The sequence below is a fragment of the Lissotriton vulgaris genome, chromosome 1_1 (assembly GCF_964263255.1).
Source record: "Lissotriton vulgaris chromosome 1_1, aLisVul1.2, whole genome shotgun sequence".
NCBI classification, from domain to species: domain Eukaryota; kingdom Metazoa; phylum Chordata; class Amphibia; order Caudata; family Salamandridae; genus Lissotriton; species Lissotriton vulgaris.
In genome coordinates this window covers 828,938,442-828,957,932 of record NC_141685.1, presented here as the reverse complement: position 1 = coordinate 828,957,932, position 19,491 = coordinate 828,938,442, and the positions used below count along the sequence as shown (strand labels likewise).

Below are 19,491 nucleotides of genomic sequence, written 5' to 3'. Positions count from 1 at the left end.
GCAGACCGAGGGTGCCAAGCGTCAAGGGCGGTGTGCCGAATACGCTTCCACCCCCCTCCTGAGACCGATGGTGTTTGATTCCAAAACCTATAAAGTGCAGAAACGAAAAGTAGAAGCCTCCTAAACCAGGAGTAATTAGGAAGAGTTTGTTCCTTCCTAATTTTTTTGCACTTTTTCACCTTTAATTTATTTTCACTTTCACGCCCCTAGGTAAGGGTGGGCCTTAGCGCGCCCATACCGCCAGGGTTTATCACACACAGTCCTGATGAATTGCCGGGTAAATTAACACTGTTTCGATGGCAAGAAACATGTTGACAAACGTATAGGAACCCACCACTCAATTATAGTGGACTGTTTCCTTACACATATTTTAAAATCTCTGTCTTTAGTGGTCATAGAATAAAATTATTACCTCAGATACACTACTGACAATTTTACTACCTTCACCACTCACTATTCTAATTGCACTCAACAAGTCCTGAACTCACCATACCGCTCCGCAGTAAATCTGGCGTTGCAGCACACCAAAGAGACACTCGGTCTCTTTGGTGGGGCCCGATGATGAAGCATGTCATCACTAGGTGGTGAGTGAGGGCTTTCTTTAACATCCCAGTGTGGTTGTTTTTCCTGCATCCTACCATGGTCTAGCTTACTTTGAAGACACTCTTACTTTGATTATTGCTCCCTCCTCCATAGCCACGCTAGGAGGAGACATGCCAAGGTCAGGGGAGGTGTCCAGACCATAGCAGTTCCGCTCTCCAGTCCTGTTTACTGTCCAACTGGTCAGCCAGATGGTCACCTGGCCCCTCCCAGTCCTCCATCCTCTGTGTGCCAATCTGGCCTAAAAGGGTCCCCATGAGTTAACAGGGGCACAACAATCCCTCTCGGCACCGGATACTGCATCGGGCGATGCTGGTCTGGCTCCGGCCCACATCAGGATGGAGGTCAGGTCGATGCCAGGCGGGGGGCCGGCCAGCGTCGAATGCAGCAGTGATGCTGGAGGAAGCGGTGCCAGTGGAGGAGCAATAAGATCAACTGGCGCCGTTCCGGATCCAGGCTTGGATCCAAGGGGGGCTTGCGGCGCCGGGGCTGAAGCAGTCGGCGAACAAGGCATAGGACTCCCAACCGAGTTTGCGGGGCCCGAAGGCACGCCGGCGGGTTCGGGCTTCCAAAAGATGGCGTGCATTGCCTCGTAAAATTTAGTAAGCTTGGACAGAGTCGCTCCAGATCCCAGGAAGGAAGGGAAGCTCGGAGTCGTATCTTCAGGCTCTGCACACGGAGCCGTGAAAGGGGCACCCCTTTCACGCATCCCTCATTGCGTCAGCCGACTGATGGGGCGAAGTCAAAGAGCGACTATACGTCTTCGACTTCTTCTTGTGCTTCGACTTATCTGACCTTACTCGTAAGGGTGATATTGCTACTGTTGGTGTTGAGTTTAGAGATGAATTCTGTAGCCATTTCTTCACTTCCCTCCCAGATAAGAAAAATATCGTCTATGTATCGTAGCCACATAGTGACTTTTTGGAAGTCATCTTTCAGATCTGGTCTATGTCTGATGTCGATTGGAAGCGAACACTCACGTGCTGGTACAAGGCATTGTTACCATAACAACCCGTCATCATTGCCTGGGATTGGACAGGCAAGACACGTGATTTTTCAGGCACGTCGGTTCTTCCACTGACTCAACTAAGCTTAATTATAGCCAGTTTGACACACTTAGACACGGCTCCTATACACGGACTCACAAGTAAGGCCATTACAACTAATATGTCGTAAATATCTGAATCTCTCAGACAACGTACATGAATTGTATATTTGACTGGGTTAGTTTGTGTATCAGCTAATAGCAGTAACACACGACAATCAGAGATGTAGTACAGTATTGTGTATGATCTGTATAAATTTGTAAGTTTATGTACACAATGATACCATGTCGGACAACTCCAAGATGGCGCTTTATATTACAACATTATGTTTGTTAGTCCGTTGTTTATGTTTATATCGAGCATAAGGTAAATACGGCAAACTTCTGAGTATCATTGTGTGAACAAGCACTCATGGAGTGCGAAACGCGTCACGTAGGGCTTATGGCGTGAATAAACCCTACCATTGCTGACAGACCTGCTGTGTAAGTGCGGATTCATTTGCATCTGAGTGTACGCTTGGGACGCCGCTTTGGAGACATATGATTGCCGGATGCTTCACCGGCAGCGCGCCACCCCCACTTGACGAAGGATACTCCAGAGAAGCGATCTTTGGACACACATATATATATATATATATATATATATATATATATATATATACACACACACACACATATATATATATATATATATATATATATATATATTCACAGAAAAAACCATAGGTTATAGACCATATATAGTTAGGGATTAGCATTTTCAAAACCTTATTTTACTCGCACAAAACCATTGAAATTCGCATATATAGTTAGATGCACTAACTATATATCGCGCACCCGCAATCCACTGCTGATGATGTCACATATTACATCATTCATGACATGGTCAGTGACATCACTGATGACATCACTGATTCAGAGTCCCGCCCATGTGAGCGTGAGCAGGCATGGCATTGTGGTAGATGTAGTCCATCTGCTGAGACTCCCGTATTTTTAAAAGTGATATCAAAAAACAAGATATTTCAAGTGATCTGTAAATTATTAACTCTATGTACGACAAGGAGGATGTATGAGTAACTAGAACATTTTCGGAAGCAAAACTGAAATCTGGGAGACATTACTTGCGTGCATATATGTCAATTAAAGAGGAAGAACCAGCAGTTCAAGAAGGTACCAATATGAAGAGTTTGTGTTTTTAATATACTTTAATGCGTAAAAATACTTTTATTGTAAATAATAAGAAGTTAGAAAGTAAGAATTTTATATTTACATAACAGGTTTAGTTGATTACACAAAGAAAATAACCACTCGTATCTTAATATCTCTTTTCTCGTTTTCTTTTCAGATCATCAATTTTCTTGCTTTGACTGGAAGCCCCTTCCTCTTTTGCTCGGATCAGACTTGCATGATATTTTTCCAAGCCACTTTGGAAACTAGCAATGATTGCCTAGGAAAATAAAACAAATGTTAAATAATCCTTGAATTCGATTTCTCCAGGCTGCAGCTACATTAGATTCTTAAGCATTCAGACTCTCCACATATCTGTGGTATCTTTGAAATGTAACAGAGAAAATTATTTTCAAAATGTGTCCTATGTAGCTTTCATTTTTAAGTAGTCGCTTCCGAAGAAACTTTGCCTGTAGAATCTTTCACCAGATTCCAAGTCATCAGAGCCTTCCACTTTAACAGAATTAGGCTTCCAAGAAACACACAGTGCAATGTTACATTAGTTACTTCAGCTCAGTTCTCAGCGATCTACGGCAAAACATGCACTTCACCTGTAGCATAGCCCCTAGTTGGAATTGTGGGAAGTTGCTCATGAATGGTATGTTAAAACCAGTAATGATCAACTAGGTTTACTAAATGAAATAAACACCATGTTCTTTTCTGCTCAGTCATGGGATCTTCAATAATATTTCCAAGCCCCGAACAGAATAGAAAGATCTTCCACGGGAGAGGTAACAGGAAAAAAGACACAGGAGACCAGAAAAACAGAAGATGCACCATTCAGATTGCCCAATAATCCCCTTGTTATAGAACTGCTGGATGGGTCTTAAAAAGGGTTCTCTCTCAAGTGCAAGAGGACTACGTTTCTTATTTTTAAGCTCCCAACTGCTCCATTTCATGGACACAAATTATCTTCAAACATTGCAATCAGGTTGGGACATTGAGTACATTTACATAGTAGGGTTAAAGAACTATTTAGTATAGTGGCGAGATACCTAATTTCAGGCCTTTTCGGTTTCAGCTATCGAATTGTTGAAGCACTAAACCTTAAGAGGTATTCTTCAGATGTCAAAACTAATGTGTGCTCAATTCAATTTCAATTTCAAAAAGCTTTTATTCGATTTGTTCATACAAATCATACAAGCAAAGGTACATAGTTAAAATATTAAAATCACCATATGAACTCTCATAGAAAAGGGTAATAGGACAAAGTGAAAAGTTAGAGTGCAGCAATTAGTAAGGGAACATGTCTCTATAAGTCAACATAATGTGATAAAATACAAAACATTCATAAATGAGCAAACTCAGGGTCAGTAGGAGTTACTCAATAGGCCTTTCCTGGCAGCTGTACATCAGAATTTTTAAATAATCATAATATACTGTGGACAAATATGAATAATACCTTAGTTACGAAATTTGATATAAAAATTAAAAGGCATATATATACAGACAGGAGTGTTAACGGTAATAGCATCATAAAACATTTCCTGGCAGCTGTATGACATAAGTACAGACAGGTAAGTATAAAAATATTATTATAATACAATACTTTTCCTGGCAGCTGTACATTTCAAAATAAAGGTAGCCAGAAAGAAGCAAATCTCCTCGTTCTCTAATGAGGATAAAAATATTAATGCTGTTTGCGTTGTGCGAATATTATATTTAATAAAAATTGGCTTAAGGTATTTTAACCTGAAAAAATGAAAAAATTTACAAAAAAGTAAGAAATGGCAACTACTCTGTCGGGAAATACTGTCACACGGACAGGGTATGTCTGAACTGGTTCTTATGTTTGGAAAAGCAACCAGGTGATGAACAATGCCCAATCTGACACGTGTTAAAACATACTGATGAGTGGGACGAGTCACATACACAAGATAAGATTGGAGTCCCGAAGTTAAATTTAAATTTTTATAAAATTTCACGGAGACAAGCTTGCCAGAGATTTTATCACGCTCTGCCTTTCGGAAGTTTAGAAACGTTGTCTTAATCTCTTTTCTTGAAATAGAAACAACCTCTTCAGGCTCACGGAACACATCAATATTAAAAAGAAGGAGATACCAGCGGTGAATATATCTTAGCCATGATATACGTGAAGAGTAGTCCAAGCCTATACAATCAAGAATAATATCCTGAGTGAATCGAGTTTCTGTCTTAGCCCAAATAGAACGCCACAATAAGAGTGGCCGGACTGCTGCTAAGTCAGAAATGAACTCGATCCCGACTTCATCATGGATCAGCTGGATGGAGGCAGAAGGGGGAACACATAACAACCTCCTTAAAAACTTGTTTTCCTCCTTCTGCAGGGCTATACCCTCGCTATGTCCCCACACCCCTGCCCCATACAGAGCTGAGGAGACACAGCATACATTGTATATGTTCATCATGTCTAAAATGCTTCGTGAGCCAAGTTTAGAGGCAAAACGGAAAATACTGCTTGTAGACCGCAACATTTTTATTCTAATAGAATCAAATTCCGCGGTCCAGGACCCACTATTACTGTATGTAATTCCTAGATAACAAAAGGACTTAACGGAAGTCAACTTTTCCTTATCCAGAAAAAAAGTATGCTTTACCTGCTTAGCTGCCTGACCGCATGACATTACATAAGTCTTGGTTTTATTCACACGAAGCCGCCTAGCTTGTATGAACTGCGTAAAACTATCGATCAGGCGCTGAAGGCCCATCTGTGTTCGGGATAAAAGAACAGCGTCATCCGCGTAAAGTAACAGCGGAACAGGTTTACCACCAATCAGGGGGGCATCTGCTGGGATGTCAACCAAGGAACGGTCGACATCATTAATAAAAAGGGAAAATAAAAGCGGGGCCAAAACACATCCCTGGCGTATGCCCCGAGACACTTTAAAAAACGGGGTACATTCACCAAGGGTGCCATAGCGGACTTTACAGGAGAGTTTTTCGTAGAGTCTAGCCAAAAAATGAACTATTTCCCTTGGGGCCCCTGCATCGAGCAAAACCTCCCAAAGAATATTATGGTTAACCAAATCAAAAGCGCTGCTCAAATCAGCAAAACATAAAAAGAGGTTGCCATTTTTAGCCACAGTATATTTGTTGATTAAAAGGTCCAGATTTACACATTGATCCAATGTGCCCAGGCCTTTCCGAAAGCCATATTGGACTCTAGTTAAAATGTTAAAATCAGTTGCCCAGTCTTCCAGCCTCTTGAGCAAAATCCTGCTCATCACCTTTACAGAGGCGTCCAATAATGAAATTGGACGATAGTTAGAGGCCTCTGATTTATCACCTTTCTTATGTAACGGAATAATGACCGATTGGCCCCAAGTGGATGGAAAATTGGTTTCTGCCGCACAATTAAATATCCTCGCCAAGATGGGAGCCCATAAGGCCGTTTCATCTTTATATAGATCCAGCGGGACCCCATCGGGGCCAGGAGCCTTACCTCCTTTACTTAAAGAAATTGCTTCATGGCTTTCTTCTAATGTTATTCCCAACGGAAGGGGCAGCCATGGAGTAGGCTCTACTGATGGTGACTCAGAAGGTAACCCTTCTGGATTGAATATCTTGGAAAAATAACTAACCCAATCACTACATGCCACATAAGAGGTTAATTCTGGAACATTATCTTTATTAAGAAACGGGCTATTAATTGTTTCCCAATACAATTTACTATTTTTAGTCTCAGCAGCCTCCTTCAACTTATCCCACGCCTCGGACTGTAATACCCTTTTCCTTTGATTAATTGCTAATTTATATCTAGCCCTAAAGTGCTGTATATCCGTCTTGACACGTGGTTTGGTGCCTAAGGCATTCTTTAGATCACGGAGGGCGACTATACAGGTCTTATCAAACCACCCCTGCTTCGGACCACTATTGGCTGAGGGGGCCTTAGTAAAAATACCATCAATAATACTATTCATGGTAACAAAGTGAGCTATTAAGCAGCCAGAATCACAATCCTCATCCAAACAGGAGCTAATTTGAATCTTGCATTGGGTAAGAACCTCCTTCTGCTTAGCTTTAGAATTTAAACCAGTCCATTTGATCCTTAGACCCTTTGGTCTGATGGGTACTAGGTCAGTTGAACATTTCCCACCTGAAACTAGTGAGGTACCATGCCCCAAGAGGGTAACACGTAGGCTATTATGGTCACTGAGACTTTCTTCGTTTACATACAGATTGGTAAAGTCTCCACTGCTAGACAACAAAATGTGATCTATAAATGATCCTGCATCTCTGCCTATAAATGTAGGGCATGATTTTGCCTGGTTGTTAGTGTTGCAGTTTAACAGGGTCATATCTAGCGTGACTAGCATATTATTTAATGTGGAACCATAACTGCAATGTTGAAAGTGAGGAGAATCCTCCCTCGCCCCCAAACCCCCCCAATGGTTACTCGTTGCTGCCCCAAAACCGCAGATGTTCCCGTTGGACAAATGGCAGGGCTGCAAATTAAAATCACCTGCCCAGACAACCACGGCCTTTCTTTTCGAGATACCAAGGGCCTTGACAATTTCCCTTTCTAGAGGCGGTAAAATATCCCCTCTAGTAGCGTCAAAAATATTGTTGTAAAAATTTACAACAACTAAATCAGTATTCTTCCTGCACTCCATCCTTATAACTTGGCTATGAGTCCCCACAGTCGTACTGTATTTGACCGTACAGTCACACAGCTTGGTGGATAAGAGCAACAAAAGGACGCCCTTGGCCCTACCCGAGCTAGATTTAGTTGCTCTAAGGCAGTAAGATGCATACCCTTCGATATTAATGGGGTTCGGACACCAAGTTTCCTGTAATAAAATTAGGTCCAATCCCTCCCCCAAAAAGCTGGTCCAGAAGGGTGTGCCTAATTTGCTGGCAAGGACGGCAATATTCCAGGAGGCAAGAGAAAGTCCTGCTGGTTTACCGGAGTCACTACCAACAGATGTCTCTGGCTGAATTGCTGGTATTAAGACTGGACCATCTTCCCGAGAGATGGTATCTGGACCTAGTCTGGGGCTGACAGTAGCTGTACGTGCATCAAGGCTACCCCTATTTTCTATACGTAAGAGAGGTGTTGGCGATGGCACCATTAAGGGTTCAAGAAGTGCGGCTATAGGCGTGACAGGGGAAGAACTCGCCATATCTAGATAGGGCATAGAGATGTTTGAATCTAGAGCTTTAGTAGGGCTGAGTCAATCTACCTGATCTAGCACAGCATATCTATTTGGATGGGCGAATTGTGAAAACAGGGGATTTTGGGAATGGGGCAAGTCCTGCCATGTTTGTTGCCACTGGTGTTTATCTGGTTGTAGTGGCTGAAAAGGTTGCTGCCACTGATGGGCAGGCTGAGGTAAAGGTGGTGGGAAATGGAGGGGATGTTGCCAATGAGAATTAACATGGTGCATAGGGAAGGATGGGGCATTTAATGACTGTTGCTGACAATTAACATAATGTGGAAAAAAAGGAGACGGGTGTAGGGGGTGCTGCCAAGGTTTGGCAGCATGTTGTGGAGGGTACACAGGTCCACTGTTACTTTGAAATGTGGGGCAAGGAGGGTTTGGTCTTGAGGACATCGGTAAAAAATAAGACAAAGGAAGTGGGTTAATTTGAGTCGCAGGTCCACTATTGGGTGCATTACATATGTAACTAGCAGCCCCTATATCCCTAAAATTAACTGTGATTACGTCCCCTACTATTGTTTTCTTGCTTCTGCCCACCCAGTCCCCTCTACGCACGGTAAGAATTTCACCGTTCATGTTGTTAGGTAGAGGTTTATGTAAATGGAGCCATTGAGCACATTTGTTTCTAAGCTCGGTGAAAGTTTCTTTTACTCCCTCCTTCAGCGGGGGGACTGCTGTTAACACAACGACAAAAGGGGAAACCTCGGGTGGTAGATTGATTGACCTAAAACGTACCTGCTTTGGTTTAGGACCTTCAGGTTTGTTCGTAGGAAGAGACACTGAAGGTGTATTAGATTTCCCTGCAACATCTTTTACTTGGATAGTGGTGGTATTATTATCGACAACAGGGTGTTGATGAGTCAAGTTAGGAGCCTTCTCCTTTGAAGTGGGTGTAGTTTTAGATTGGACGGGGTTATTCCCTGTTTGCGTCAGATGGGATATAACTGGATTCCCAGGGGCTACAGTAGCTTGAGCGTTGTTGGATACATCTTTAGGGGGCTGAATACTCGATGAACATTTGGGGGCTAATTCGGTAATCCCTTGTAACTGGTCATGCCCTTGCCCATGCATTTTGTGTGGCCATTTAGAGTGTATAAAAGATGTGAGCCTGTCCACTTTAGAAATTAAAGGCTTAATCTGTGCTGCTAAAGTGGCCTCAAGGTCTAATTTTAAATCTGTTACCATGTTTTGCACCCAGCAAGGGATACCTGATGTCGCTTGCGGGGTAGGGGAAATCAGATTATGATTCCTAACTGGTGCTTTTACTTTATTTTTACCCTTAGATGTAGCTTTTGGGAGGTTGGGAGCCCTTCCCCGAGGAACTTTAGGTACAGGAGCTGTTTCCACATCATTAATACCACTCAGACTCGACACTGCTTTGCCAGATGACTGACAGGCTTCTAGATCTGGTGTAACCTCCAGGTCAACAAAAGACGGGTCTGAGTCTGATGGTGCAACCGATAAATCAACAGTATTTGGTACAGTCGGAGCACTATTAGTAGGCATGGTTAGGGGTAGGGAGCAATTATTCAAAGACTGCAAAGCGGGTGATTTAACATTTGCCAGAGAACACAAGGATGAGCGCTTAGCATTTGCAAGGTCCATGGAGACTCTCTTTTCCAATAACACGATACTTTGGTCAATAGTCTCATGCACACGGGAAATAAAAAGATCTATGGGTCCAGTCACCTGTGCTACCGCCGTAGCTTTTTTCGCGCAACTTCTGATTCTGTTGCGCATGGTCGACATCTTTGACGTTTTGCTGGTTAAGGGCGAATGAGCAGGGGTTCAGGGCCAGGGCCGTCCTCTGCCGTCCTTGAACGGCCTTAAACGGCCCGCTCTTTGCCCGGTCTTCGCCCCGGTAGTCGCCCCGCGCGCGTCCCGCGTGCGCGTTAGTGACACAGCTTATCTAGGGGTGGGCCAGGAGGAGGGGGCGGGAAGAGGACCAGCTGCGGCCGATCCGCGCCGCTAGGCACGCTGGTCCTCGCAGTCCCGCCTCAGCCCTTGGTGGTCAGCTGGAAAAACCTGAAGGCGCGTTGGTGCACAAAGCACGTCAAGGGACAGGCGGCCAAGTCCGCAGTTGGCAGAGTCTTTGCCTCCGAGCGGTTCCCGCGAAGCGGGGGCCGCGAGGCGCTGCGAAGTGGCAGGAGAAAAGCACAAAGCAGAAGCTGCACTCCAATCAGGTAGGGACCCAAGGCGCACTCACTCCGATGTGATTTTATGTGGAGGAGGGGCGGGAAGAGGACCAGCTGCGGCCGATCCGCGCCGCTAGGCACGCTGGTCCTCGCAGTCCCGCCTCAGCCCTTGGTGGTCAGCTGGAAAAACCTGAAGGCGCGTTGGTGCACAAAGCACGTCAAGGGACAGGCGGCCAAGTCCGCAGTTGGCAGAGTCTTTGCCTCCGAGCGGTTCCCGCGAAGCGGGGGCCGCGAGGCGCTGCGAAGTGGCAGGAGAAAAGCACAAAGCAGAAGCTGCACTCCAATCAGGTAGGGACCCAAGGCGCACTCACTCCGATGTGATTTTATGTGGAGGAGGGGCGGGAAGAGGACCAGCTGCGGCCGATCCGCGCCGCTAGGCACGCTGGTACTCGCAGTCCCGCCTCAGCCCTTGGTGGTCAGCTGGAAAAACCTGAAGGCGCGTTGGTGCACAAAGCACGTCAAGGGACAGGCGGCCAAGTCCGCAGTTGGCAGAGTCTTTGCCTCCGAGCGGTTCCCGCGAAGCGGGGGCCGCGAGGCGCTGCGAAGTGGCAGGAGAAAAGCACAAAGCAGAAGCTGCACTCCAATCAGGTAGGGACCCAAGGCGCACTCACTCCGATGTGATTTTATGTGGAGGAGGGGCGGGAAGAGGACCAGCTGCGGCCGATCCGCGCCGCTAGGCACGCTGGTCCTCGCAGTCCCGCCTCAGCCCTTGGTGGTCAGCTGGAAAAACCTGAAGGCGCGTTGGTGCACAAAGCACGTCAAGGGACAGGCGGCCAAGTCCGCAGTTGGCAGAGTCTTTGCCTCCGAGCGGTTCCCGCGAAGCGGGGGCCGCGAGGCGCTGCGAAGTGGCAGGAGAAAAGCACAAAGCAGAAGCTGCACTCCAATCAGGTAGTTGGGTAGGTCACATGTGAATCTACGAAAGATACCAATAGTGAAGAGCAGTAATTAGGTCAGTACCTTACTTCTCAAGCACTGGATCATTCATAGGTTCTCAGTCCTGAATTTAAAGAAGCGGTCCAAAAATGGAGATCTGTAGTACCTGCTTATTGTTTGTGCGATATCAATGCTATAGCTGCTTTTCAAATGTATCACAAGGATTCATCTCCCCGTTGCGTAGGTGCAAAGAGGCCTGGCTACTCTCTTCCTTGATCTATATGGATAATTCTTTGAGGACAGGCGAGCTATTTGTCAAACAAAAAGTAGTTTGAAAACCTAAGAGGCCTGTTCAAATTGAGGCAAGTGGAATGGTGGAGGCCCCGTCCATGCCAACAAACAATCAACTGTGCCAGAAACAAGCCGCTCTGGCATGGCATGTTCAAAGGTAGAGCACCCACTGACATGGCCTTAGAACTTTCGGTAAAAATCCAATGTCTTTTGGCCAGCATATAATGGCTGACTATTCAGCAGTGTTTTGCAGAAATGAAACCCCAAAGAAAGTCAGGGAGAGGAGAGGGGTGGGGTGAGAGTGGCGTTATTTTGAAATGTCCCTTATGCAAAGGGAGTTCTCCGCATGTCCGCCATTTTTTCATTTCTCCCGTTTGCATCCACCATGCTTTATGCAGCAGTTGATGTCACACCCCACTAAGGCCATGGTGAAAACAAGGGCTACAGGAAAGCGGCTGTGATGATGATTGAGTTAGTTTGCCACTACCACGTACTACTTTTACTAAGCAAACAGGCTAAGTAGAACTCTTTCTGAAATTAACTCTCAAGGTAACCGGGACAAACTGGCTTTTCAGTGAGGTAGTGTGGCGGGTTTGAGCTCAGCACTTGACAGTCAACCAATGTGTACTATAACCAAATGCCCAGTTCAGTTATTTTCAGGAAAGTGAGTGCTTTCCATTACATGGTAGCACTAAATCCACCCCCCCCCCCCCCCCCACACCCCCCTCACCTTTCCCTTTACTAAACCGAATGGATAGCAAGTCTTTTTGGTCCTCCAACACTTCCAGAAAGGATGTAAATTATAAATCAAGTTCAGGTGCAGCCTCAGTTTACAGGTAAATAATGTATTTTCTTCTCGAGTATTGGGGTATCTTTTATAGATTCACATGCTTGAATCCTGATAGCAGTAATATTATAGGCATGTATGTTGATATATGTCATGCAGAAAAAAACATATGTAACCATGTATATAGTAAAATGCATCACAAATACATGCATATATACCTATATAGATATTTACATGTACCTACGTATATAAATATAACCCTGTACACATAAAAACAACACTAATCGAGTTGTAAACAAAATAAAAGGAAGTCTAACCATATAGGAAGTTGGGAAGGAGAGAGGTTCACTGTATTAAAAAAGTACAGAGAACTGCTTTTCTTACAGCTGTATCAGCATTGCTTGTGGCTTCTAAGCATTAATGCCTTGTAAATGTGTGCCTCCTGGACCATGTTGCTGCTCTGCAAATCTGTTGTATAGGCACACCTGCAAAGAGGGCTGTCAAAGAGGAAACAGCTCTCATAGAGTGAGCTTTCGCCGTAGAAGACAGTTGTTTGCCTGTTTGTTGATGGCATTACCATATAGCTGCTGATATCCAACGTGCTATAGTCTGTTTAGTAAAATGAAATCTGATGGGACCTTAGGGATGAAAGTAGGATTGCTACGAAGTATAACAGAGTCCCTCGTAAATTGAAGAAAAGGGTGACGAATAGTGAAAGTTTATACGTCGCTTACTCGTCTAGCTGACGTAAGAGCCAAGAAGATGGGACGTTTTCCATACGATATATTTGAGGTCCTCTCTATGAATGTGTTCAAATGGTTCGTTCATAAGTAGCACCGGTACAATGTGGAGACGCCAAGGTGGAGGTGGCCGTCTTATTGGTGGGAACATCCTAAACAAGCCTTTTAGAAATTGCTTCGTAAGTCTTAACAAACAAAGTGACTGACACATTATGGCGCCGAAATCTGGATATTGCGGCAAGGAACACCTTCATGGACAAATGGGAGAGACCGGCTTAGCCAGCTGCAGGAAAAAAGGTAGCAACTGCTCTGGTGGCGACTGAATAGGATGTACCTCGGAGCTTGAACAGCAGTGACAGAATCTTTTCTATTTGTGCTTGCAAGTCTTTATAGTGAATTGAGCTCTAGCATTCGGAATGACCTTTTGACAATCAGCAGGGATGGCTAGACCGACTAACTCCAAGTGTTCAGGAGCCAATCTGACAATCGAAGAGATGTTGGGTCTGGATGACGGACCTGGCTGTGATTCGTTGTCAACATGTTCGGTAGCGGACGTAGCAGAATGGGCTTGAACTCCGAGAGAAGGCGGAGCTCCGTGACCCAGAACTGGTGAGGACACCTGGCTGCTAGGAGCAGTATTCAGCAAGGTTCCTTCCCCGTCTTCCGGAGCACCGTTGGAAGGAAAGGAATCGGAGGAAAAGCGTAAGCATATATCTTTGACCATTTGATCAAAAACGCATTCCAGCATGATCCCTGTTGGAGTAGCCAACTGGCGAAGAATCGGAATTTGGTTTGCCCCATGATTAAAAGAGGTGATTCAACGTTGGTTGGTCCAGTTCCTACTCGTGTCTGGAAGAGATTGACCTGCTCAGGGAATTTGCAAGGCTACTGACCTCTCCTGGAACATGTTCTTCTGTTAAGATTATCTGGTGCTGAATTCCCCAATCCCAAATTTGTTGGGCTTGTAGAGATAGTGTAGTCTATCTTGTTCTGCCTCGTTTGTTTAGATAAAACATACTTGTAGTATTGTCTGTCCGGATTAAAACTGATGCTCCTGAGATTTTTGAAAGAAAAGACTACAGAGCCAGGAAAATAGCCTTGAGTTCCAACAGATTGATGTTTAGGGACCGTTGTTGGCTGTCCGATTTGACCTTGACTGTTAAACTCTCCAACCTTCAAGGGAGGCATCTGTCATAATTACGTATTGCGGAGAGTCTAATAAGAACGGCTGGCCTGTGGCTATGTTTGGGATGTGAGTCCAACATCGAAGCGCATCTTTCATCTGTGGTGGTATCCAGGTGAGATCCTCGAAGGACCCTCAGATTTGTAACCACTGACTGTCTAGTTCTTCTTGCAAGGAGTTTAATCTGCAAGCGGCAGTTGGGAATGAGGGGCATGCAGGAGGACAGCATTCCCAGAAGTGATTTGTACTTCCGTCCTGAAATTGACTTTTTTTTAACGAGGAGTAGAGCTGCTTAGCCTGCAAATCTTTTCCTGTCTTTCCAGTGAAGTGAAGGCCTTTGCCTGTTGAGTGTCTATAGTAGCCTCTAAAAACATTCTGACTCTGGAGGGGATTAGCTGAGACTTTTGGAACGTTGATGGACAGCCCCAAGAACTGGGAAAGGGTCAGGCCTTTCTGAGTAGGACTGCTTGCCACTGTACAGGATTTTGCTTTTATGAGACAATTGTCCAGGTAAAGGAGAATTTGAATCCCTGCTTATCATAGACGGGCCGCCACCGGTGCCAGAACTGTGGTGAACACTTGAGGCGCTGAACAAAGGCCAAATGGGAGAACCCGGAACGGATAGTCCATGCCTGCCACTCTGAAGCGTTATAATTTCCTATGTTTGGGATGAATGGGGATATGGAAATAGAAGTCCTGAAGATCTAAGGTAGTCATGTGATCTCCTTGATTCACCAATTGAAGCACCTCCTGAAGAGAATATACGAAAAGTCTTTTTTCAAGAATTTGTTAAGGCAACATAGGTCCAAGATGGGGCGCCATTCGTCTGATTTCTTTCTTATGAGGAAAAATCTTGCATAAAATCCTGTCCCTCGCTGGGCACTTGGTACCACTTTGTTCGCTCCCTTGTGCAACATGACTTTAATCAGAGAGTAATTCAGTTTGATGAGAAGGCGAAGGACCTCGGGTGGGCAATTTAGAGGAATCTGTTGAAATTCGAAAGCATGACCATGGAAACTATATCTAGTACCCATCTGTCCATTGTTATCGTACCATTTGGGGAGGAAACTGGAAATCTTTCCACCAATTTTGCAAGAACTGGTGGGAATTCTGGCCGACACCAGGCGTTCGTCACTGTTTCTTGGTGGCATCTCTGCCTCTGATGGCTGTCTTTCCTCTACAGTGCTTGTAGGGAGCGGCAGGAAAATGCTTGTATGACTGCAGGGGCTGTTGTGTCGATTTATATTGGAATTGTTACTGATATGGTAGGAACTGTTTGTACTGGTTATAACCTCCCCGAAAGGAAGACTAACCCCGGCCTCTAGATCCACGAAAAGGCTGCCTCTTAAACTGCAGGGTGCCTTTGCAGTATCTGTATCTTTCTCAATCGTTTGTAGAGCTTCATTAAAGTGTTGGCCAAATAGGGATTCACCATCAAAACGCATATCAATGATTTTAGCTTGTACTTCCTGGCAGAAACAGGTACCTCTCAACAATCTTGATCGTCTTTGGACCGCCGCCCCAGCCAACTGGCGGAAACCTGTCGACAAATCTTTTACAGCACAGTCAATAATTTCCACTGAGATCCTCTCCCTTTCCTAAAGAATTTTCCTTGCTTCTACCTTTAAGTCCTCGGGCATCATATTGATGAACGGCAAAATGTCTGACCACATTTGGCGGTCGTGTCTAACCAGAACGGCGAGAGTTTGCCACTCTAACCGTGGTTGCTGCCACAGTAGAGAATTTATTGCCAATGGATTCAAGACGCTTTCCGTCACTATCAGGGTGGGGCGAACAAAGGTCAAGCAGGATTTCTGGCATGGCATAGAGCCACATGGTGAAATCAGTGAATCCGGCTTTGGTTGCCGTATAGGGCAGGTAGGCGAGCTGTCGGGCACCTTATATTTCTTTTCTATCTTAGGTAAGACTGGCGGAATTGAAGCTGGTGTTCTCATTACCTTTAGGCCTTCCTCCCATATAAAATACACTATGGGGATTGACCAAACCAGTCTTTTAGTCTGCTCCTTAAAATTGTATACGAAACAATCAGCTTGTTTGGTGACCATGGGAAGCTGAAATCTCTTTGCCGCTCTTTCCATAAGGGTATGAAAACCCCCTGTCTTCAGGTGGCGAATCCACCGAAGTGGGGTTGAAGGAGACTGTGTTTGTATCTGATAATCGTTCCCGTTCCATTCGTTAGGCAGGGATACCTCATCCAGTTCTCCTTCCTCTCTTTCATCATCAGTAGTGTGATGTTCTTGACCCTGCAGTTGCGGAGGGCGCTGCAGGTGGTGGAGAAAATGGAGGAGGAGATCTTGTTATCAAAGATGGCTGAGCAAACCTGGGTAGCCATGTCACCATGGATCCGAAGGAATTCTTCAGGAAAAATCTGGCACCGCCATTGGAGAGGCTAAAGCAGGATGTGAAGTTCTGGGTGGCGCTGCCCTTGACGCTGCTAGGCAAAGCGGCACTTTATAAAGTGATGTCGCTGCCACACTTCCTATATATCCTGGAAAACACACCATATCCGGTGGCGCCGGGGTACTTCAGCCAGGTGTCAGCATTAGTGTCTAGTCTCATGTGGAGCAACCGCCTAGCGCTCATTGCTCAAGCCAAAATGCACAGGGGATGGTACGATGGGGGAGGGGGGGGGGGATTGCGTTACCGAACCTGCAGCTGTATTATTGGGCGGCACAGCTAAAGCCCATCAACCAATGGCTGCATGCACCCCAAGAGAACCCGGCATATAGGGCTGACAGAACACAATTGGGCACCAACAGCATACTGGCACCTCTCTACGACCGACGCTTAGTACATAAACTTGTAGGACCCACGAGACTTACTACAACGCTGTGGCACACGGCACAGGCAGCACTAGGGTGGAAGGGGCGAATCACGAAGCTCACCCCATTATGGGACACCAGGGCCCTAGGCAACCTGAGACGCAGCAAGGGCTTTACACACTGGGACAGCATAGGAATATCAACAGTGGGGGACTTGTGGGAAAAAGGAACGGTGATCCCCTTTGCGCAACTGCGACAGCAATACGAGCTGGGACCCAAGGAATCGTTCCGGTATATACAGATACGGCACGCTCTGCTTACCGCCATCTCAGAGGAGGCGGAGGTCCCAGAGGCATCTCCACTCGAAGATCGCCTCCTCACGGATTTCATGCCAGAACGCGCTACGTCTCTCATCAACCACAAATTGATTAATAACTTGCCAGACCCAATGGGAAAATTGAAAGACAAATGGGAGGTGGACCTAGGAGAAATGGATGAGTTTGAGTGGAACAAAGCACTGGCGTCACCTAAGGAAGTGGGTATATCAGCAAAATTCCGGCTGGTACAGCTCAAGATTTTACACAGGGTGTACTACACGAGAACAACACTAGACTTAATACAGCGGGCACAACATCCCTATTGTCTTCGTGGTTGTGGGGAGGAGGGAACGTTCTTCCACACTATATGAGACTGTACACACATCTAGGAGTACTGGAGACAAACGATGCACACTATATCCCAGGCATTGGGGATGTCCCTGGTCCCAGAGCCACGAAAATGCCTGCTAAATGTCTGGGACCCGAACGATCTCTCCAAACACGGCCAACAGTGGTCCACATTGGGTATGATGATAGCAAAACGCGATATATAACAGAAATGTGGAGCGGCAGAAACCCCTACACTGGCACAATGGTGTTCGAACATGAACAGGGTGATGATAACAGAGCAGGCAGTATATGCCAGCAGGGCCTGTCCGCGTAAATGGAACAAGATGTGGACCCCGTGGAACGTGTACAGGGGGGATATTTGTGAACCCATGCAGGAAGACGACCCACTGACATCAGATGAGGAGGGGGAGGACGAGTAGGAGGAGCGGGGAGGAGGGAACGAGTTTAGCGACCTTGGACCCCTTCTAGTTCAAGTCTGGGAGGGGGCGGGACTGATGGGCAGGATATTTGGATTTCTTGCAATAATACACAGAAAGAACCAACTGCGAGGAACCGTGGTATCAGCAGATACCAGGGACTTAGAAATACTCACACACAAACGACACTCCAGGTTACAAGATGGGACGGGGGATGTGCACCCATCTCTTAGTTTACCTTACGACCTAAATGTGGTACCTTCTTTAGTTACGAATATTATGTTATAAAATTAAAAACTAGACCTTAACAGATTGGCAATCACCTTGCAAGTTATGTACCCGCATGGTAATGGAGCGCTGCCTTACCCCAGGGTTGTCGGCACATGGGCTGTGTGATCCAGAAACTGTTGAACGCTTGTGAATGTGTTGCGGCCGGCCCCTGGGGTTGTAGGCCAGAAGCTGTGTATGATTTCACAGGTACAATAAAGGTCTTTTATAAAAAAATTAAAAAATTTAAAAAAAGATGGCTGAGCAAAAGGAGTTTGAGGGACTGAAATAGCCGATTCTGATGGAGGGAATCAGCGGTAGTAATCTTCCACCATATGCAGATTTGATAACAGGGAAACAGGCATTTGAATGACTTGCTCCCTCTGTCTATCTTGGTTGGAGTCTTGAGGATAGTAAATATGCTCAGCATCAACCTCCTGGCATTTTATCCGAAGGTCTAATGGGCTGTGAGCCACATCAAACGTGCGCTCCTCATCTTAATCTCCTTCCTCGTCATCACCATAATCAAATATTTCTTTTGGAGGACTGGGGGAAACCTAACTAGGAGAAGTGTGGATAGGCAGAATTATTTCTTGCTAAGCTCTTTGTTTGGGCTGGGAAACTGAAGATGAGAAAACAGTGTCCTCCGCAATTTGTTGATGTAGAAATGGATCCATTATCCTGAGTTGCAGGCAATATAGTCATGAAAGAACAGTCGATGGAGCCAACGATGACGATGTCAAACAAACCGTTGACGAGGTTGTCGACGGCTGTGTCTTCATTGACAACTCTTCCGTCAACAGCCTTGACATCGATGATGATCTTTGCCGGAGGTCAATGGATATAGAATTCGAGTATCAAAAAGGCTGCTGTCGATGAGAGATTCTTGTTTTTAAGAGCAGCTGACAACTGCAGCGGCAATGACCTGTCGACGAATCTCAACAATAGTCCTTTTTTCATCTACATAGACGATGCTATTGTTGACATAGAAGGTCTCACCTTTACTGAAACTATGGTCGACAGAAGTAAACTAGGACATTATAAGTTTAGTTTGAGAAGATGAGAAGGTTAACATTGTTGTCATGGCGATGGAAGATTTTGCCTACGAGGGCATCATCGACAACTTCATTGACGGAGTGTCTTTCTGAGGTGACAAAATCATCTCCTGTACAGACCTAAAAGTTGTCTTTACCACAGATGAGGCTTTAGAAGAGTAGAGTGCATGGAATCACCCTTGTGAGAGGCAGACTCCTTTTTAGATGAGGATGGCTGATC

General features: G+C 45.5%; 1 protein-coding gene across 2 annotated transcripts in view; it reads right to left on the bottom strand.

The window, feature by feature from the left end:
• Positions 1–2,831: 2,831 nt before the first annotated feature.
• NUF2 (NUF2 component of NDC80 kinetochore complex) overlaps positions 2,832–19,491 on the bottom strand; it is a 450,677-nt gene continuing 434,017 nt past the window's right edge. For both annotated transcript variants that reach the window (XM_086957278.1, XM_086957269.1), the window contains exon 14: positions 2,832–3,092. In XM_086957278.1, coding sequence (XP_086813404.1) covers positions 2,961–3,092 — 132 coding nt within the window. In that variant the 3' untranslated portion in view covers positions 2,832–2,960. The remainder of the gene's footprint in view (positions 3,093–19,491) is intronic.